The 23,739-nt window shown below is 45.6% G+C and overlaps 1 protein-coding gene across 1 annotated transcript; it reads right to left on the bottom strand.

Moving 5' to 3' along the window:
* Positions 1-343: 343 nt before the first annotated feature.
* PARP11 (poly(ADP-ribose) polymerase family member 11) lies at positions 344-19,727 on the bottom strand. Its single transcript, XM_069763436.1, has 8 exons — positions 19,667-19,727; positions 14,688-14,803; positions 13,279-13,410; positions 10,263-10,383; positions 8,035-8,110; positions 5,260-5,463; positions 4,191-4,342; positions 344-2,953 (listed from the first exon to the last, which is right to left on the bottom strand). Exons 2-8 carry the CDS (start codon positions 14,688-14,690, stop codon positions 2,640-2,642), a joined length of 1,002 nt encoding a protein of 333 aa, XP_069619537.1. The 5' UTR covers positions 14,691-14,803; positions 19,667-19,727; the 3' UTR covers positions 344-2,639.
* Positions 19,728-23,739: the final 4,012 nt, after the last annotated feature.

The following is a 23,739-nucleotide window of genomic DNA, read 5'->3' as shown; positions in this document are numbered from 1 at the left end:
TTATGTCAACATAGCTTGTTTTTTTTTTGCCGGACAAGCTATAGTTTTGAATTACACCACACTGAAGAAAAAAAAAAAAAAAAAAAAAGTAAAAAACTTATTTTAAATGGGGTAAAAAAAAAAACAAAAAAAACAAAATCAAACAAAAAAAAAAAAAAAAAAAACAGCAATTCCACTGTTGCGTTTTTATTTTTTTTACAAAATTCACTCTGCAGTAGAAATGACTAGGTGACATCTTTCGTGACATCAGTACTTTTCTTTAACTGCTTAAAAAAAAAAGAAAAAAAAAACAGCCGCCAGTTACTATTGTTTTTTAGTTAGTTTTATTGCTTTTTTTTTTTTTGGAGGGGTCTGTATAGCTTTTGGATGTTTTTAATCACTCTGTTGGGGCGGTGAGGTCACCAAAAATTCAGAGATTCTGCCATTTTTCATTTTTGTTCCATTTTATTAGATTGCATTACCTAAAAAAGGTGGGCAATTTAAAACTTTAATATTTTTTATTTATTTCATTTTTTTTTTTTTTTTTTTTTAAAGGAGTCCCTTTAGGGGACTTGAACCTACAATCACTGGATCGCCCATTTAATCGACCGCAGTAGTGCGGCATTGCAGTTCAGTGTATACTTACCGTCTCCTATGAAGCCCAGCAACAGGCTGAGCTTCATAGTGGTAGTAATATGGCAGACAGAAGGGCCTACGGCGGCCTCCCGGTTGCCATGATAATCTATTGGCATGCCTCCCCCGTGCCTAACCCCCTAGATGCCAGACAGCTACACCTAAGAAGGTTAACTACGCAATAGATGACATCTCCGACCTCAGCAGTTACTCTCGGATGTCAGCTATGTAACCCCTCCGGCACCCATGGCTACATACAGTGACATTGTGCACTGTCGCCAAGGGGTTAAAGATTACTCAATTTAGAATACCCCTTTTCTGAGTTAAAGGATAATTCCTATCCATCCATACATAGCATGGGCAGCCCACCGATTTATTACAAAAGGTGTAATTCCTCCTTTCACCTGCGGGGGAGCTGCAGAGAAATTGAACACTATTTATTTGTGCTTTCACAGATAACAGCAGGAGGTCTTTGGCTTCAGGGCACAAGGACATCAATCCTATTAGTTTCTTTAACAGTCCGCAGCATACAGAGCTAAGAAGATTACCATTCACGTAGATAGAATGTAGTTAGGCCTCCTGGGATGGGGGGGATCCAATTTTTGGTAAGATGACCCCAAGGCTAGGCTTGACTGAGAGTCTTCCTACGTCATAAAACCTGCGGATGGCCCGGGACCTGTGATCGTAATACAGAGACTAAAATCCGCCCACACTTTAGCGGTCTGAATTAGGCCCTAATCTGAGGCATCAGAAGATGGGAATATACAGAAATTCCTATAATTTGGATTTTGAAATGGTCACCCCGAACATAAAATCCATTGCCGCCCCCTTAATTCTCAGAATACAACACCCCCTATTAAGATTGCCTATTTTGGTGCTAATTTGCATGAGCCCCGCCCATTTCGAGGGACTCTCCCGTGAAAAACAATCCTTACAGATTATCACTGCTCAGCCTCCAACTTTCTTCTAGAATCATTTTTCTAGATTTTGGATTAAAAGGGATTAAACGGAGAGTGATGTAACGTAGTAATATAAACCTTATTATTCCTCTGTGAGAGCAGCCAGCAGTGTAAAGAATGGCGGCCCCCCCACAAGGACACCCACCCATTATAATGCTGGGGTCTTTTATGATGAAGAATTACGGGGTCCCAGTGTGACCACCCTACAGCGATGCCCCTGGTGCCCTATTGATAAACTAGTCACAGGGTATCCTACTACTAAGACCTCCAGCGGTCAGCGGCAGTGAGTAGGAGAATTTAGCAACCGTTCTATTTGCCTGCAGCGCCTCCAGAGGGAAAATTAGGAATTACACATTGATCATTCAAATCGGTATATATGAAGACATGTTGGGTCCTCCAGAAAGATTTTTTTTTTTGTGATAAGGGTCCTCAGTTGGGCACTCCTATCTAGAGACTCAGAAGTTAATAAAAAGCTATTAGTAAATGGGTCATCAAGAAGCAAAAAAAAAAAAAAATATTTCAGCTCTGCTACATCAAAAAAAAAAATCTTACACACTCCTCTCTGCTACATTATCATCTTCCAGGCTCCTTCCCACCTTGGACACGACGCAGAATAGCTTTCTGCCTGGCTGATAGGAAATAAGAGAAATAAAAAGTAACTCACCTGCACAGCAGCCACAGTAAAAGAAAAAAAAAAAAAATTATATAGAAACCCACGCTACACAAGTAATGTCCAGGATTTCAAGTAGGTGAATATAATATGTCCACTGGGTTTTAGATTTTTAGTTTCACAAAAGGCAAAAAAGTTCTGATAATCCGGCATCACGAGAATTTATGAACTGTCGCTTTAAATTCCTTCGGAACCTTCAAACACCAGAAGATTTAAAAAAGTAGAAATTTTGTTTCTGAACTTTCTGAACATTTTTTGCCGGCCGCTATGGTGAGATCATCCCTGTCCTTCACTTTCAGCTTATTGGTAATGGCAAACTACCGGGTGCCGGATTATCGGACTCCCATCAACAGTAAGATTTAAATAACAAAACTCAAAAAGGAAAACAAAGCAATGTATCAATCAAAGTGTATGAGATATTCAGGGTAGATCTGATTGCTGTCAAATATGACATAAATGAGCGGGGAGAAGGGATTATCCACACAGCTGTCATACAAGTTGGTCAGGCTGCCATCTTTGGACGGCGGTCGGATGTATTTGCTGTCTCCGATGGCGTATTCCCCCACGAGGACTCGAGCTAAAAACATCGATTTCTTCGAGAGGAACTGACAGCAGTCCGAGGTCACTCCGTGCAGTTTCAGCATCGGACCGTGCTTACCGCTGTTTTTACAGTACTGGCTTGATAAGGATGCGTTTTTCGCAAAGTATGTACCTAAAATGAAGAAAAAAGAACAAAAACGGCAAATTTAAAAAAATAAATAAATAAATAAATAAATAAATAAATTGCCTGGTGTAAATGCCGCTTTTCTCCTGAATCCGGCGATGTTTTTCTTTTTTTCCTGCGCCTCTCCGTTCCCGAGATATGACCCCTTCTCTGTATATCATGTTGGTCTTCCTAGCCAAGTAGGGGTGGTCCATTGAGTTGAGGACCACTCCCACTTGACTAAAAAATACTAAAATTAATACACAGGAAAGAGGAGGCCATATCTCAGGAACGGAGAGGCGTAGGGACACAAGAAAAACATCGCCGGATTCAGAAGAAAAGCGGCGTTTACACCGGGTAACAAAAAGCCCACTTTTTCAGGAAGATGGTTGCCGGAGACGGACCTTGCGTAGAGTGAGATTTTGCCGGGCTGAAATCCCAGTCTGCGCATGTGCTCCACCACTGTCACCCCCCAGATAAAATACCTTAAAAATGGACCCCCATCTAAAATAAATAAAAAAAAAAAATCGTTTTCCCCCCCCCCATTTTTCCCATAAAAATTTGGGGTGTGTCTTTGTTTGTTTGTTTGTTGGGGTCCATGTCACTTTTTAAAAGATTTTTTTTATTCCATTTTTTTTTTTGCGACGGGAGATGACTGTGTGCTTCTTCTGTTATTCTTCCTGGAATTTTATGAATAAATTGACAATTAAGTGTTAATAGTTGGGGGAGGCACACTCCATTGCCAAGGGGGTATGGGAATGCCCTGTAGTCCATTTAGTTTAATATTCAGGAGAAATAAGAGTAACGACCCAACGAAGGATTGTAAATCTAACTTGCATAAAATACAAGAAAAAAATAAAAATAAAAAAAAACACTACATTCGCTTTTACTATACTGTTTAGTTTTAGTGATAGGAAAACAGAAAAAAAATAATTACTGTGGACGAGATTGGGGAAAAGATGCAACATGTGAATGAGGAAGGTATCAAGGAGAGGGGACCCAAAGAGCAACACAAGTAACAGGGAAACAAGCCGAAATATTGAATTGAGCAAGGAGAAGAATAAGGCAGGGGCCGGAGAGTGGGACAAACAGCAGTTTACATGAGCAGGGGCGGGTCTAACAAAGACAATATTAAAAAAAAATATCATAAAAAGGTGGATAAAAGCAATGGAAGGAGGGGGGACAAAAAGGAGTAAAAAAAAAAAAAAAAGATTTGGAGGGGGACAGTGAGGAGCAGAGTTCTCACCCTTCCCATAGACGGCTCCATGTATCCCATTAATCCTCCAGTCAAAGTTATGGATGCAAATAGCGTTCACAAATTCATTACTAGTCCCGTGAAACAGCATCTCTTCCGCAATCTCGGACAGACCCTTCTTCTTCTTCAGCTGAGACTTCTTTCTATAAGAAGCACATACATGGTTAATACTTATGACCATCAAAATTGGACCATCATTGCTTGAAAACCCCCAGTGCATGCTAGGAGTTTGAAAAAGGAGTCATTATGAAAGGTTAGTCCTCCCCACCCTGAAATGAAGAGTCTTCGGAGATCACTGTTATAGGGGTTGGGCTAGTCCCTGCTTTACTGAGCATGTGTCGGTAGTCCATTTCGACATATATGCTCAGTAGGATCTTGTCACTGAGCAATATTCTTTTTTTAATGCACAGTGACAGTGCACTTCCTCGCTGGCTCTAATGAGAAGTAATGAGTCGGCAAGAGAGCGCTTTGTAAGGCGATAAACTGGCGGGCAGGAAAAGAAGAGACCAGCCCCACCTCAGAAAACCGACCATTCTCTGCGTCTCTCCTTACAACGCGCACTGACAGTGCACTCTTCTCATTGGAGCCGGTGAGAGAGCGCACTGTCACTGTGCATTAAAAAGGAATATCGCACAGTGACAAGGGAGCTCGTACCGATCATACGTTGGAGTTGACAACTGGTTCATGGCTCATGCTCGGTAGACAAGGAACTAGCCAAGCCCCTGAAATGATTGTCACTGATGATGCTTAGTTTTGGTGGAGGATGGGGACAATGGCCTCTGCTCTGATGACGTTTTGAGTATTCCAGAATGCACTGGAGACTGTCAAATGAAAAAAGGTCATCAAACAGGAAGTTAACAAAGAAAAACAAACCAAAAACAAAACAGTAGAATAGAGAGGTAGGGAACTTTTAATTAAAGTATATTAAAAAAAGCAATTAGATTGTTATATTAAATAAACAGACATTTAGGATTAAATAAGTGTTGGTTTCAAACCACCCCTTTAAAGTTGGCTAAAGCTGAACTGTTCCTTTAAGATTCTAAAAAATATCAAAGCTTACCGGCAGTAAAATTCCCACAAATCTAAGTTTTGAATCCTAAGAATATTTACGATCCGGTTCTTATCCATGGATTCCGCAAACAGATTGGCTACTTCATTGTACTCGTTACAACACTTGATTAAAGGGATGAGCTGATAGGGCTCGGAGTTGTTCACGTGCTCCCAGTGCGACGGCAGAGGGATAGATCCGTTGTCGCAGATGTAACTAGGGCAGAAAGAAGCACTCATGAGCTAAAATATGGACATAACTACATCAGGGAGCGAAAGATGAAGGCGGGATGAAGCAGGGGCAAAGCGCATGTTGGAGTGATACATCCTGTTTCTTTATTATTTCTTTAACTATTGATTTGTGCATTACATTGCACTAAATCTCTATATTTTTAATTTGCATTATTGCATTGTAATTAACTTTGTACAGACATAATAGTCACCAGCTATGACTCCTTGGTAGTATTCTGCCATCTGGTGGCCATCCTTTGTATTGCATTCCTAATTTCATTATTTGATGTCTTTTATCAGCCTCCCCTTGTGTTCATTGTTCCTTGTTTTTACCATTAACTTTTCAGTTTTTAATTTTTTATTGGGTAGTTTTGTATCTCAATATAATATCTAGTGTGTGTGTATTTAAACGTTTGTCAGATTTTTTTATTACGGTAAAATTAGATTAACGCTTATATGACATATGCATGTAAAGGGAAGCTATAAATATATTTAAAGGGGACAGGTCACCACTACTAACAGTGAAATAATAAATAAAGAGTATCTAATCTTATAAGCTGTGTAATTCCTCTTATTCCTCCCGGAAATGTATGAATAAATTGAAAGCTTGGTTACGATTTTCCTTGTCAAAATTGGGGTAGTGGGGACGCGTCCCTATACAATCTGTCATGGCCAGAAGTAATTGGACAATGTATGGACAGGACACCAACTGATAACACCCAGCTGTCAATTAATTAATCCATTTCTAGGGAAAAAAAACAAAAAACAAAAACGGAACGACACAGACATCTGCAGAAATAGTTTAATATTTTATTTCAGAAATAGTTCCTGGGAGGGAATAAAATTATATACAGGCATCAGGAAACGACATCTGAATAAATAAAAATTCCCTTGTACAGGATCACATTTTCTTAAAGGGAATCTGTCAGCAGGTTTCCGTATGCAATCTGAGAGCAGCATGATGTAGAGGCAGAGAGCCCGATTCCAGCGATGTGTCACTTACTGGGCTGCTTGGTGCAGTTTTGATAAAATCCCTGTTTTCTCTGCAGCTCTCTAAATGTTGAGCTCTATAATCCCGCCCACACCCCTTATTGGCAGCAAGCTACCAATCAGCGGTGAGGGCGGGGTTACACAGCTGAGATGGACTCGCCTGCACGTTAGACCTAGTCAGGCAGTGATAATCCCCTGCTGATAAAACACTGATTGTATTGAAACTAGAGAACACGGCATAAGGAGTGACATATCACTGAAATCAGGCTCTCTTGCCCTATATCATGCTGCTTTCAGAAAAAACAAAAGTCTACTGTCAGATTCCCTTTAAATAAAGTCTAAGTCAAATTTTGGATGTCCCACCAAAACTAACCAATGTAATGATTGTCTAAGAGTCTTGAATAAAAATCTCCTGTAGTTTTGTGTACACAGCTCCCGTGCACGCCTATATTTCTCTATGGTTACTTTGTGTAGTCAGATTACCTTACACAAACTACAGAATGTAAATGATTAACAAGTGGGTGTGAATCAGCGGAATCAGACTACACTGGGTCTGCTTGTAGTCTGTAACCATGGAGATACACTGGAATTTTACAGCTCCTATGCAGGCCAATCACATGCATATCCTCCAATGGACTGATGGATATGGCCACAGTCCCACTGAAGTGGTGGACAAGTAGGCACACTGCGGAGAGTTTGGGACCTCCATCGTCTGGCGTGGTGCGAGTCTTAAGGTACCTTCACACTGGCCAACTTAACAACGATATCGCTAGCGATCCGTGACGTTGCAGCGTCCTGGATAGCGATATCGTTGTGTTTGACACGCAGCAGCGATCTGGATCCTGCTGTGACATCGTTGGTCGGAGCAGAAAGTCCAGAACTTTATTTCGTCGCTGGATCTCCCACAGACATCGCTGGATCGGCGTGTGTGACGCCGAATCAGCGATGTCTTCACTGGTAACCAGGGTAAACATCGTGTTACTAAGCGCAGGGCCGCACTTAGTAACTTGATGTTTACCCTGGTTACCAGCGTAAACGTAAAAAAAACAAACAAACACTACATACTTACATTCAGGTGTCTGTCCCCCGGCGTTCTGCTTCTCTGCACTAGCGCCGGCCGGCCGTAAAGCAGAGCACAGCGGTGACGTCACCGCTGTGCTCTGCTTTCCGGCCTGCGCTGACACAGTGCAGAGAAGCTGACGCCGGGGAACAGACACCGGAATGTAAGTATGTAATGTTTTTTTTTTTTTACGTTTACGCTGGTAACCAGGGTAAACATCAAGTTACTAAGCGCGGCCCTGCGCTTAGTAACCCAATGTTTACCCTGGTTACCAGGGGACTTCGCATCGTTGGTCGCTGGAGAGCGGTCTGTGTGACAACGCTGCAGCAATTGGCATCGTTGTCTAGATCGATGCAGCGTCGCTAAATGTGACGGTACCTTAAGTGGTGGGACCCCCAGCGATCATACATTTATCACTTATCCAAAGGGTAGGTGGTAAATCTATTCAGACATTTACATATGAGTCTAGTCAATGCGATTTTAATTTTACAAATTGCCACCAATTACCTAAATGCTGAAATGGAAAAAGGGGCTCGTTTTACCGGTCTTTGTTTCCCGGTGAATAAATTGGTCTGTTTCATTCCTGCGCAAGGAAACAACACAATAATTAGCAAAATCTTCTTATTAAAAAAATAATTAAAAACACAAAACACATTATGGATGGTATAGAAAACAAAAAATCAAGTCCCATTCCCTAGACCTTGTAATTCAAAGGTTTTAGAAAGAAAAAGGAACAAAACATAAAGTGAACATTGGGAGAGCCGAGCCATTCCCAGAATACTTCAACTGATCTCACCGAGAACAAAACGATCGGCAGTCTGAGGAAGAATCAGGAGGTACCCAGAAACACTAAACTGACCGTCATGTCCGCTAATATTTGTGGGTTTGGCCGACGCTAGATTAATGTGTATGGGGGTCTTTATCGTAGACTCATACTTCTTGTTCTGTACAGACATGATTACAATGACTGATAACACAGGATCCACCATTCACAATAGGTGATGTCACAGCTCACCTCCTCCTCCTCCTGTACAATGACTGATAACACCTCTATATACAGTAGATAACACAGGATCCAACATTCACAATAGGTGATGTCACAGCTCACCTCCTCCTCCTCCTGTACAATGACTGATAACACCTCTATATACAGTAGATAACACAGGATCCATCATTCACAATAGGTGATGTCACAGCTCACCTCCTCCTCCTCCTGTACAATGACTGATAACACCTCTATATACAGTAGATATCAGTCATTGTACAGGAGGAGGAGGTGAGCTGTGACATCACCTATTGTGAATGGTGGATCCTGTGTTATCTACTGTATATGCAGGTGTTATCAGTCATTGTACAGGGGGAGGAGGTGAACTGTGACATCACCTATTGTGAATGGTGGATCCTGTGTTATCTACTGTACATAGAGGTGTTATCAGTCATTGTACAGGAGGAGGAGGAGGTGAGCTGTGACATCACCTATTGTGAATGGTGGATCATGTTATCTACTGTATACAGTACAGACCGAAAGTTTGGACACACCTTCTCATTTAAAGATTTTTCTGTATTTTCATGACTATGAAAATTGTACATTCACACTGAAGGCATCAAAACTATGAATTAACACATGTGGAATTATATACTTCACAAAAAAGTGTGAAACAACTGAAATTATGTCTTATGTTCTTGGTTCTTCAAAGTAGCCACCTTTTGCTTAGATGACTGCTTTCCACACTCTTGGCATTCTCTTGAATATTACCTAGAATATAATACATAATTTCAGTTGTTTCACACTTTTTTGTGAAGTATATAATTCCACATGTGTTAATTCATAGTTTTGATGCCTTCAGTGTGAATATACAATTTTCATAGTCCTGAAAATACAGAAAAATCTTTAAATGAGAAGGCGTGTCCAAACTTTTGGTCTGTACTGTATAGAGGTGTTAACACAAAATACACGATGGGTGATGTTACAGCTCACCTCTTCCTCCTTCACCATGACCTTTCCAAGTCACACACGCTGAACGTAGCAAATAATATACATCAACTGAGAAAAAAAACTATATAAAAAGTAGACCCCAATGTGGGATGAGTGGTTTTATATATATATCAGGGGATGAATCGAGGACCATTCGGAAAAACAAAGAACCAAGGGAGGATGTGATGAACCTGAGGTCCAAAAAAGAAGGGCGGGACGAACTATATAGTGACAATAGATAAATATCACAGTTTGCTTGTAGTCAAAAGGGAATGAACAAATGTGTGCAATGGAGGTGAGCCTTGCGAGACAGGATTAGTGTCAATCAAATGAGTGACTGGAAAATGCTAAAAATCAAAAGAGGAGGCCAAAAGACTGCAGTGAGTATGATGAAATGGAGCATGGAACCTACGGAAGTAACTAAAAAGGTGTCAGAATAGTGGCCTGACGGACACGTTCCGAAACGCGCGTCGGGGTGTGCGCCTCTCTTGGAACAATGGACCACCCAGGTATCGCCACTCTGCCCGTCTATCTTTTCTACCCTCACTATTCACTATCGTCTCTTTAGCCACTTCAGTAGGTCCCCTCTGCTCCAGGCACCCCTTTGCACGTAGTGATAGCATTAAGGTACTTTTATGTCATTAGTCCCGCACTCCTTTTTTGGCCCTCAGGGTCGGCACATCCGATTTTGGTTCACCATCACTAGACAGCAAATTAAAAAAAAAATAAAAACAGAAGAAAAGGCTGAGAAACTGCTCACCTATAAAGTCTAATGTGTAATTGAACTTCGTGGTCCTGAAGTTGACCGAACCGTGCGGATTCTCTTTGTAGTGCTGCTCTATTTCTTGGCTGCTTATCGAACAGCAGGAAGAGGACGTCGTCTGCGAGACACGAAGAGAGGAGAACCTTCCAGTTAAACGTAGCCGTGCTCCGAAATCTCGCATTCTGAACTTATGTTTTTTTATTCGGGCCAACTCCTATAACAGAGCTCCCTGCTGTAGAGAGTTCCAAGCTGCTGTATGGAGACTTTTAGGCCATGCAGTGCTCCTGTGGGAACGTAAATCTATAATATAACGCTGGGAGCGTCACTCTGTCCGAAGCCTTTATAGACTGCGCAAGCGCCAGCGCAGTCTGGCCCCCACAGAGTGACGCTCCCAGGAGATCGCGGTATGCGTAAACACTGAACGCACACCGCGATCTCCAACAGAGAAGCAGGGACGCGCCGGGAGGGTGAGTATCGGCCATATTCACCTGTCCTCCGTTCCACCGCTGCGCGCCGCCATCTTCCAGGTCCTCTGCCTGTGACGTTCACAGTTCAGAGGGCGCGATGGCGCGATGACGCGCTTAATGCGCGCCGCCCTCTGACTGACCAGTCACAGCCAGAGGACCGGGAAGATGGCGGCGCGCAGCGGTGGAACGGGGCCAGGTGAATATAGCAAGTGCTGGGGGGCCTGAACTAGCAGCGATACCGGCACCTGACCCCCACAGCGCGCCGGTGTCCCCGCCTGCTCAGGCCCCCCAGCACTCGGCGCCCAGCGACAATAGGCGAGTATGGTATTTTTTTATTTTTTTTTCATATATTGCAGCAGCATACGGGGCATATACCATGGAGCATCTAATGGGGCCATAAACCATAATGGAGCAGCATACGGGGCATATACTATGGAGCATCTTATGGGGCCATAAACCATAATGGAGCAGCGTGCGGGGGCATATACCATGGAGCATCTTATGGGGGCCATAAACCATAATGGAGCAGCGTACGGGGGCATATACAATGGAGCATCTTATGGGGGCCATAAACCTTTATGGAGCAGCGTACGGGGGCATATAATATGGAGCATCTTATGGGGCCATAAACCATAATGGAGCAGTGTACGGGGGCATATACAATGGAGCATCTTATGGGGCCATAAACCATAATGGAGCAGCGTACGGGGGAATATACCATGGAGCATCTTATGGGGGCCATAAACCATAATGGAGCAGCGTACGGGGGCATATAATATGGAGCATCTTATGGGGCCATAAACCATAATGGAGCAGCGTGCGGGGGCATATACTATGGAGCATCTTATGGGGGCCATAAACCTTTATGGAGCAGCGTATGGGGCATATGGATGGGAGCAGCAAATTAAAGAACGGGGGCGCAGGATGGGTGCAGCACATGACAGGATGGGGGCGCAGGATGGGTGCAGCACATGACAGGATGGGGGCGCAGGATGGGTGCAGCACATGACAGGATGGGGGCGCAGGATGGGTGCAGCACATGACAGGATGGGGGCGCAGGATGGGTGCAGCACATGACAGGATGGGGGCGCAGGATGGGTGCAGCACATGACAGGATGGGGGCGCAGGATGGGTGCAGCACATGACAGGATGGGGGCGCAGGATGGGTGCAGCACATGACAGGATGGGGGCGCAGGATGGGTGCAGCACATGACAGGATGGGGGCGCAGGATGGGTGCAGCACATGACAGGATGGGGGCGCAGGATGGGTGCAACACATGACAGGATGGGGGCGCAGGATGGGTGCAGCACATGACAGGATGGGGGCGCAGGATGGGTGCAGCACATGACAGGATGGGGGCGCAGGATGGGTGCAGCACATGACAGGATGGGGGCGCAGGATGGGTGCAGCACATGACAGGATGGGGGCGCAGGATGGGTGCAGCACATGACAGGAAGGGGGCGCAGGATGGGTGCAGCACATGACAGGATGGGGGCGCAGGATGGGTGCAGCACATGACAGGATGGGGGCGCAGGATGGGTGCAGCACATGACAGGATGGGGGCGCAGGATGGGTGCAGCACATGACAGGATGGGGGCGCAGGATGGGTGCAGCACATGACAGGATGGGGGCGCAGGATGGGTGCAGCACATGACAGGATGGGGGCGCAGGATGGGTGCAGCACATGACAGGATGGGGGCGCAGGATGGGTGCAGCACATGACAGGATGGGGGCGCAAGATGGGTGCAGCACATGACAGGATGGGGGCGCAGGATGGGTGCAGCACATGACAGGTACAGCACATGACAGGATGGGGGCGCAGGATGGGTGCAGCACATGACAGGATGGGGGCGCAGGATGGGTACAGCACATGACAGGATGGGGGCGCAGGATGGGTGCAGCAAATGACAGGATGGGGCGCAGGATGGGTGCAGCACATGACAGAATGGGGGCGCAGGATGGGTGCAGCACATGACAGGATGGGGCGCAGGATGGGTGCAGCACATGACAGGATGGGGACGCAGGATGGAGCAGCACATGACAGGATGGGGACGCAGGATGGAGCAGCACATGACAGGATGGGGACGCAGGATGGAGCAGCACATGACAGGATGGGGAAGCAGGATGGAGCAGCACATATCAGGATGGAGACCATATACCAATATAAATGCTTGCCACCCGGGCGTAGAACGGGTTCAATAGCTAGTATGAAAATAGTCTCTTCAGAAGAAACAAGACTTGATTTCTGGTGCCACTTACTGGATGTAGCAACCATAAAAGTCAATAAAATCGACCATTCAATGAGCCTCCTTCTCAAAGGAACATTGCATGGCCTACAAGTCTCCTTACAACAGCTTAGAACTCTCTGCAAGAAGAAACTTTTTCCCGAAGACTTGAAACATAATGAAGGAATAAAAGAGATTGATGAAAACCACTTATTAATATATTCACACATTTCATCATTTCCGGGAGGAATAATAACATTAATCGGACAATTTATTGGATTGGATAAGATTGAGCGTCACATATATAAAGCCGTCCATACCTCAAACATATGCCATTTACCACATTCAGCCAGGTAGAACCAGCCCCACTGTGTCTCCGAGTCGTCCATGTCCTCGGGAACATTGACGTCTATCGTTGCCCCCATTTTTGGCGTTGGTTGGAAATATTCAACCTGAAACATAGACTAGAATTAATCGTACGGCATTATTATTAATAATGGCAGCCAGAATATGAATTTGGAATTATCCCACCAACAATGTTTATCGTCTGTGCAGAGTATAGGTGAACAATGAATGAGGTGGTCTGCCGGGTGCCATAGAGCGGTAGTGCGCATGCCTGACCACCTCACCCATCATATCTTCACGAGTTGTGATCACACATGCGCACCAACTATGCCATAGGCCCATAGAAGTGAATAGAGGCAGTTGAGCATACGCACTAACTGTCCCATAGAAGTGAACAGGGAGGTGTCTGAGCATACGTACTAACTGTCCCATAGAAGTGAACAGGGAGGTGTCAGAGCATGCGCACTAACTCTCCCATAGAAGTGAACAGGGAGGTGTCCGAGCATGCGCACTAACTCTCCCATAGAAGTGAACAGGGAGGTGTTTGAGCATACGTACTAACTGTCCCATAGAAGTGAACAGGGAAGTGCCCGAGCATGCGCACTAACTCTCCCATAGGCCAATACAAGTGATGAGAGGTGGTCATGCATACGTTCCAAGTCTCCCATAGGTCCATAGAAGTGAATAGCAAGGTGGTCACGCATGTGCACTAACTGTCCCATAGAAGTTAAAGGGGGCGGTGATCGAGCAAACGCATTAACTCTCCCTTAGGGCCATAGAAGTGATGGTGGTCATGTATATGCACTACCTCTCCATTCACACAGCGTCACGGGAACACCATTCTCAGAATCGTGGGAGGTCAGACCCACTACAGATCACACATTTGTCACCCCTTTAATAATTGTGTCCCATCAGCTGATAGACACCGGTCTGGCAGATGAAACCTCTGGCGATCAAAAGGATCGGCAGAAAACCAGATATTTTACCTGCAGTGGCCACTAGAGGAGAAGTGTGGTATTGCAAGACCCCTATTCAAATGAATGGATGACCATGTAAAAACATGGTCAAGTTGAGTCCTCCAAAAAAAAAAAAAGCCATTTTAATTGACTCCTCTCTGCATCATGGTGACCGCTACTGTACAGTGGGAGAGCCAATTAATGTTGTAAAGAATATGGACGTGGGGCTATATTTCCTCTGTCTTCTTGGAAGACATCCATTGATCACTGAAGTCAAACGCATGATCATCAGATGATGGCCGGATGATCGCCTTGACAAAAAGAGGTGGTCTTCACCGGACAGCCCCTTTAATGGCCATTTTTTTACCGTTAAGTACAGTTTAGATGACTTTTAGGCATTCTGTACATAATAAAAATCAAATATTCACCATCTCTCTGCTTTACTTTGGCAATCACAACGCGTCCTGTTTTCTTGTGTCGTCTTCTTCTATAGGACAACTCTGGGATGCTCTGATGACAGCCATTAAGATGGCAGAATAGTGGCCTAAGATGAACAGATTGAGGAATATTACACATATTATTCACACATCACTGCGCAAAAAAAACAAACAAAAAAAAAAAAAAAAACAGAAAATCAACAATGGCAGAAGTGCTGTTTTCTATACCTTCCCATAAAGGGTTAATTAGCGCACCCAAAATGTTGCCTTACTGGGGTGACTAGCTCCACACTTGTGTGCCGTATCTCCGGGGCTTATTTTGGCTGGCGGGACCTGTGGACTCGGGTCATGTGATTTTGATGACATCATCACCGGTCCTTCTGCGCCTCTATGTTGCTGCCTGCTTATGATTGGCCAGCCTCAAAAAGGGAGCAGAAGGTCACGCCCCTGGGAAAATTCTCTCATAACACCCAGTTGGACTTAACTCATAAGGTGCCAAATAAAGGCAAAATTTTGCTCCGCAGCCTCCGTTACATGGAGGATCTAGATCAACATGAGAAATTTAGTGAACGTCTTATTCAGGATATTTTTTTTTTTGTACTAATAGCAGGTAGTTACATCTACCTGCCTGCTGTGCCTGGCGTTGATTTCAGCTGGAACAAAGAGGTCACAAACTTCTGCCGGCAATTCAGCGGCTTCCGCTGACATCACGTTGACAGAGCAGCAGCTTCTCTTCTGCTCTGCTCTGTTGATGAGGCGTGACTGTCAAAGTCATGTGATTGATAGAAGGATGTCAATTAGCATGACAACAGCAGTTGACAGAGCAGCCTGGAAGAAGAAGAGCTGCTCTGTGGAGCAGCTGAATCGCCGGCAGGAGCGGTCCATGACGACTCGGGGATGGCGTCAGGTAGAACAGGCAGATAGTTGGCACGATTAGCAAAAAAAAAAAAAAGTCCTGGACAACCCCTTTAAATGCCAAAATCAAGAACCTGCACCCCAATCGTCATTTGCCCCTGGCAGCCAGAGGACAGGTTAGCGATTTATTGGTACACTACAACTCCCATCAGACTTTCACACTGCTTTAAAGGGGTTTTCCAGTCTTAAACTACAAGTCTGCAGTCACTCTATGCGACTAGACTTGTGAATCCTCAAATTGTGCGCACTGCGAAGATTCTCCGATCATGTAACGGCAAGTATGCGAAGCGATACGCCGACTCCTGGTCCTGCTAAACATGTCCATTGAGCGAGGCTGCGCCATCAAGTGAGAAAGTGGCCGAGAGATTGGATATCACAGACTCGCAGTTACATGGCCGCCAGAAAATCCTAAGAGCGCGCGATGCGAAGACTCACAAGTCTGCAGTCACATAGAAAGACTGAGGACTTGTAGCTTTATACCAGACAACCCCTTTAACTCTCAGGGCATGTGCACATGACGTCATTCTGAGGTGGATTCTGCTCCAAAAAACCCTGAAGACGTGCAGCCGAAACCTCCAAAAGAACGAACATGAAATCTTACCATATACTTACCTTGTAATGTCCTCACATTCTGCTCCGTCCAGATGTGTCCGGATCCCAGAATGCCAAGCGGCGGAAGTTCACCGACCGCCATATTGGGACACCCAAGTGATGAGTGTCTCAATATGGAAACTGCTGCTGGTACCAGCCTCTTGCTCGGTACCACCAGCGGAACACCGTCGCACCACACACTGTATACACCGTACACACCACACACACACACACTGTATACGAAGTACGCACCACACACACACACTGTATACACCACACACTGTATACGTCGTACGCACCACACACACACACTGTATACGTCGTACGCACCACACACACTGTATACGTCGTACGCACCACACACACACACACACACACACACACACTGTATACGTCGTACGCACCACACACACTGTATACGTCGTACGCACCACACACACACTGTATACATCGTACGCACCACACACACACACACTGTATACGCCATACGCACCACACACACACACTGTATACACCACACACTGTATACGTCGTACGCACCACACACACACACACTGTATACACCGTACGCACCACACACACACACTGTATACGCCGTACGCACCACACACACACACTGTATACACCACACACTGTATACGTCGTACGCACCACACACACACACACTGTATACGTCGTACGCACCACACACACACACTGTATACGTCGTACGCACCACACACACTGTATACGCCGTACGCACCACACACACACACACACTGTATACATCGTACGCACCACACACACACACTGTATACGCCGTACGCACCACACACACTGTATACGCCGTACGCACCACACACTGTATACGCCGTACGCACCACACACTGTATACGCCGTACGCACCACACACACTGTATACGCCGTACGCACCACACACTATACGCCGTACGCACCACACACTGTATACGCCGTACGCACCACACACACACTGTATACACCACACACTGTATACGTCGTACGCACCACACACACACACTGTATACGTCGTACGCACCACACACACACACTGTATACGTCGTACGCACCACACACACACACTGTATACGTCGTACGCACCACACACACACACTGTATACGTCGTACGCACCACACACACACACTGTATACGTCGTACGCACCACACACACACACACTGTATACGTCGTACGCACCACACACACACACTGTATACGTCGTACGCACCACACACACACTGTATACGTCGTACGCACCACACACACTGTATACGAAGTACGCACCACACACTGTATACGTCGTACGCACCACACACACACACTGTATACGCCGTACGCACCACACACACACACTGTATACATCGTACGCACCACACACACACACTGTATACGTCGTACGCACCACACACACTGTATACGAAGTACGCACCACACACTGTATACGTCGTACGCACCACACACACACACTGTATACGCCGTACGCACCACACACACTGTATACGCCGTACGCACCACACACTGTATACGCCGTACGCACCACACACTGTATACGCCGTACGCACCACACACACTGTATACGCCGTACGCACCACACACCGTACGCACCACACACTGTATACGCCGTACGCACCACACACTGTATACGTCGTACGCACCACACACACACACTGTATACGTCGTACGCACCACACACACACACTGTATACGTCGTACGCACCACACACACAGTATACGTCGTACGCACCACACACACACACTGTATACGTCGTACGCACCACACACACACACACTGTATACGTCGTACGCACCACACACACACACACTGTATACGTCGTACGCACCACACACACACACTGTATACGTCGTACGCACCACACACACACTGTATACGTCGTACGCACCACACACACACACACACTGTATACGTCGTACGCACCACACACTGTATACGCCGTACGCACCACACACTGTATACGCCGTACGCACCACACACTGTATACGTCGTACGCACCACACACACTGTATACGTCGTACGCACCACACACACACACACTGTATACGAAGTACGCACCACACACTGTATACGCCGTACGCACCACACACACACACACACTGTATACGCCGTACGCACCACACACTGTATACGCCGTACGCACCACACACTGTATACGCCGTACGCACCACACACTGTATACGCCGTACGCACCACACACTGTATACGCCGTACGCACCACACACTGTATACGCCGTACGCACCACACACTGTATACGCCGTACGCACCACACACTGTATACGCCGTACGCACCACACACTGTATACGCCGTACGCACCACACACTGTATACGCCGTACGCACCACACACTGTATACGCCGTACGCACCACACACTGTATACGCCGTACACACCACACACTATACGTCGTACGCACCACACACTGTATACGTCGTACGCACAACACACTGTATACATCGTACACACCACACACTGTATACGTCGTACGCACCACACACACTGTATACGCACCACACACACAATGTATACGCCATATGCACCACATTGTATACGCCGAACACACCACACACACACACTGTATACGCCGTACGCAGCACACACACTGTATACGCCGTACGCACCACATATACACACACTGTATACGCCACCTCTTGAGCGGTATCACTAGCGGAAAACCATTGCAAACACGCCGCCTCCGCGATCAGCCGAATGATTCACTGATATATATATATATATATATATATATTTGTAAAAATGCCAAATGGTTGTAACAATTGACTATTTTTCAGGGATTTTCCGCTCAGAGAACCCTCTACCTTGTAACAACGGAAAGGCTCATAGGTGCGCGGTGTCTTTTCGAGAATTTTGGAACATTTTGTAGCGTTTTCGTCATTGTTGAATGGAGTTAAAAAAAAAAAAAAAAAACACCCAAAAGCACTGGAAAAACTCCAGAAAACCGCTGGCAATTTGAAACAACGAAAAGGAGCTCAGCAAGTGATCAAGAAAATAAGAAAAGCACTGGTGCTTCCTGAAGTGTTCTCTTTTTGACTGAAAAAGACCTCGTGTGCACAGACTCTTATTTGAAAAATCCACAACCCCCCCTTCCCCAGCCCCATATCGTGTATCTACAGTCTGGGAAAGCTGGGTGATCCCCTCCATTGTAACGCTGGGTGTGTTATTCAGCTTTCCCAGACTATGTAACATGACAATACTTGGTGCTTCTGTATAATACCAACATCTATAGGCAGATATCTCCCCCCAGACAGGAGCACTGCCCCCCTCACCTCCAGATGTTTACATTGGCCACATAACAGCTGCTCTACCCAGCAGCCCCAGCTCCAGCTGTATCCAGGGTGCAGGGGACACAGGGTGACTACATGTTTGGGCAGGAGGACCCCTGCAGTATTCCGTGGCCCCTCTGTCACCCTCACCTCCCCTCCCCCAGCTCTACTTACCGGTTCTCTGCATTCACTTCCTGGTCTCAGCTCAGCTGTCTGGGAAACGAAAATTCGAAGTGGGCGGAGCGAATGGAACGTGACGCGATACAATGTATCACTGCAGGGAGGGAGCTTTCAGCTTAAAGGAGCCCTGTCCCCTTTTTGTTTAATGAAACTTAATGTCATGGTTTTTAAAGTCTTTTTTTTTGTTATCACCGATCTGAATTGAGCAATGATGGAAAGTCACCATACCCTTGTGATAGTAGATATGAAGTAACATTATTTCCATATTGATGAGGGCTTCTTATAATTATCGCATATATTGTTTGATTTTTTTATCTTATGGTATACCATGTGTTTCCCTAGCCTAGGGTCTCGTTCACACGTCAGTATTTTTGCATTCACACCTGTTCTTTGATTTGGATTCGGCATTGAAACACTGATGCAAAAATACTGATGTGTAAAATAAGATCTAAACTCATCAATTCAAGACTTTGGGACCATGAAAAAGAATCATCTGATCACGGTGCAATTTTCAGGGACCGACAGAATGGAGAAAGTGGGGAAACTTTTAAGGCGTCACACAAGTATGGTCAACTTATGCTTTCTTGCCCGCATCAAAAAAGGCAGATACTGATGAATATTAGATCAGACCAGGGGTGGGATTCAAATTTTGAACAACAGGTTACCTATTTGTGTTAAGTAACCAACCACGCTTATTTAAAGTTGCATCCATTTTGATAACCGCATCCATTTTCACGCACACTTTTTTCAATCACAAAATACAAGTAACAGGAGCTAAAAGCGCTTTTACATTCTTGCCCCACCTCTACCGCCATAGTTAGTCTCATTGTCTCCTACTGCCACACCATGACTAATAATAATAATAATAATAATAATAATAATCTTTATTTATATAGCGCCAACATATTCCGCAGCGCTTTACAGTTTAACAGTTTCAAACACAACAGTCATAGGTAACAATGTTAACAATACAGTAATAAAGCAAAATAAGACAAAATAAGACGACCCTGCTCGTGAGAGCTTACAATCTGCAATGAGGTGGGGGAGATACAAAGTACAGGTGTGTATTTACAATGATGTATTTACAATGAGGGTCCGGCCATCTTCAGGGGGTGGGGGGATAGATGGGGATACTGAATGGGCTACACACACACACAAACATAAAATGAGTTTGATTAGTGAACGTGATAGGCCGCTCTGAACAAATGAGTTTTGAGCGAGCGCCTAAAACTATGCAAATTGTGGATGGTCCTAATATCTTGGGGTAGAGCATTCCAGAGGATTGGCGCAGCACGGGAGAAGTCTTGGAGTCGGGAGTGGGAGGTACGGATTAGCGCAGAGGTTAGTCGAAAGTCCTTTGCAGAGCGCAGAGGTCGGTTAGGCCGATAGACAGAAATGAGGGAGGAGATGTAAGGGGGTGCCGCACTGTGGAGAGCTTTGTGGGTGAGAACAAGTACTTTGAATTGTATCCTATGATGAATGGGCAGCCAGTGTAACGACTGGCGAAGAGCGGACACGTCCGAGTAACGATTAGCCAGATGGACAACCCTGGCTGCCGCATTAAGGATAGACTGGAGAGGGGAAAGTCGCATGAGGGGGAGGCCAATTAATAGAGCGTTACAGTAGTCCAGACGGGAGTGGATTAGGGCTACAGTGAGAGTTTTTGTTGTCTCCATGGTGAGAAAAGGGCGGATTCTAGAGATGTTCTTTAGGTGTAAGCGGCACAAGCGGGCAAGAGATTGTATGTGGGAGGTGAAGGAGAGATCAGAGTCAAACATAACACCCAGACAGCGCGCCTGCTGCCGGGGTGTTATTATGGTGCCACCCACGGAGAGGGATATGTCAGATTTAGGGAGGTTAGTAGATGGCGGGAGCAGAAGAAGTTCAGTTTTGGAGAGGTTGAGTTTGAGACAGAGAGCGGACATGATGTTGGAGACTGTGGACAGACAGTCAGTGGCGTTCTGTAGTACAGCAGGAGTAAGGTCAGGGGATGACGTGTATAGTTGTGTGTCATCAGCGTAAAGATGGTACTGAAAGCCACATCTGCTGATGGTCTGTCCAATTGGGGCCGTGTAGAGGGAGAAGAGAAGGGGGCCAAGGACTGAGCCCTGAGGTACCCCAACAGTGAGAGGAAGAGGAGATGAAGTGGAGCCAGAGAACAGAACACTGAAGGAGCGGTCAGAAAGATAGGAGGAGAACCAGGAGAGAGCAGTGTCCTTAATGCCTAGTGACTGGAGCCTAGAGAGTAAGAGAGGGTGGTCAACAGTGTCGAAAGCTGCAGAAAGATCGAGAAGAATGAGCAGAGAGTGGTCACCATTACGTTTTGCTGTCAGAAGGTCATTGGTCACCTTGATGAGTGCAGTTTCTGTCGAATGTAGGGGGCGGAAAGCGGACTGTGAAGGGTCTAGGAGGGAATGAGTGGAGAGGTAACGGATAAGGCGGGAGTAGATCAGGCGCTCCAGGAGTTTTGAGATGAAGGGGAGATTGGAGACCGGTCTGTAGTTGTTTGTGCAGGATGGGTCAAGGGTGGGTTTTTTTAGTAATGGAGTAATGATAGAGTGTTTGAAGGAGGAGGGAAAAATGCCAGAGGAAAGGGAGAGATTAAAAATTGTAGTTAGGGGAGTTGTGACGGCTGGAGAGAGAGACTGGAGGAGGTGTGAGGGAATGGGGTCGGTGGTGCATGTAGTCGGGCGAGAAGAGGAGAGGAGCCTGGAGACTTCTTCTTCTGTGATGGGATCGAATGTGGAGAGTGAGCCAGGGGAGATGCAGGGAGGAATGGGAGTCATTGCACTTGGTGTCTGGGAGCGGATTTCCTGACGAATATTGTCTATTTTCTCTATAAAGTGGGAGGCCAGGTCATCAGCACAAATGTCTGTGATAGGGGCTTGTGCTTTTGGCCTGAGTGAAAGGTGTTAAAAAGTTTCTTGGGGTTGTTGGATAGTGAGGAGATCAGGGTGGTATAGTAGGACTGTTTGGCGAGGTGAAGGGCAGAGTTATATGGTCTTAACATAAATTTGAAGTGTATGAAGTCTTCTGGTGTGCGAGTTTTCCTCCATAAGCGTTCAGCACACCTAGAGCATCGCTGGAGAAATCGGGTTTGCGATGTGAGCCAGGGCTGTTTTACTCTGTGTTTGGAGGTTCTGAGGGTGAGGGGACCTACTTGGTCCAGGGTGCTTCTAAGAGTGTCATTGAAGTGATGTACGGCCAGATCAGGACAGGAAAAAGAGGAGATTGGGGACAATGATGAGTGTAAGGAGTCTGAAAGTGTATGAGGGTTAATGGCTTGTAGATTTCTGAATGTGTGGTAGGTAGGAGAGTGCTGGGGTGGGCGAGGAATTGTGAGTGTGAAGGAGAGAATGTTGTGGTCAGAGAGGGGAAGCGGTGAGTTATCTAGGTAGGAGATTGAGCAGACTAGACCACATATTACCACCACATAGTGAGTGAATAATACTACATACTGTGCAAGGGACAAATACCACCATACAATGACCGGACCATATATTACCACCACATAGTGACCAAATAATACTACATACAAGGGACAAATACCACCACACCATGACCAGACCACATATTACCACCACATAGTGACTGAATAATACCACATACTGTACAAGGGACAAATACCACCACACCAGGACCGGACCATATATTACCACCACATAGTGACAAAATAATACTACATACTGTACAAGGGACAAATACCACCACACCATGACCAGACCACATATTACCACCACACAGTGACTGAATAATACCACATACTGTACAAGGGACAAATACCACCAGACCATATATTACCATCACATAGTGACCTAATGATACAATATAATAATAATAATAATAATAATAATCTTTATTTATATAGCGCCAACATATTCCGCAGCTCTTTACAGTTTAACAGTTTCAAACACAAAAGTCATAAGTAACAATGTTAACAATACAATAATTAAAGCAAAATAAGATGACCCTGCTCGTGAGAGCTTACAATCTACAATGAGGTGGGGGAGATACAAAGTACAGGTGTGTATTTACAATGATGTATTTACAATCATGGCCCAGCCATC

This window comes from Ranitomeya imitator, chromosome 4, assembly GCF_032444005.1.
Source record: "Ranitomeya imitator isolate aRanImi1 chromosome 4, aRanImi1.pri, whole genome shotgun sequence".
NCBI lineage: Eukaryota > Metazoa > Chordata > Amphibia > Anura > Dendrobatidae > Ranitomeya > Ranitomeya imitator.
Note: the sequence above shows the minus strand (reverse complement) of the source record. Positions and strands in the feature narration are given on the sequence as shown.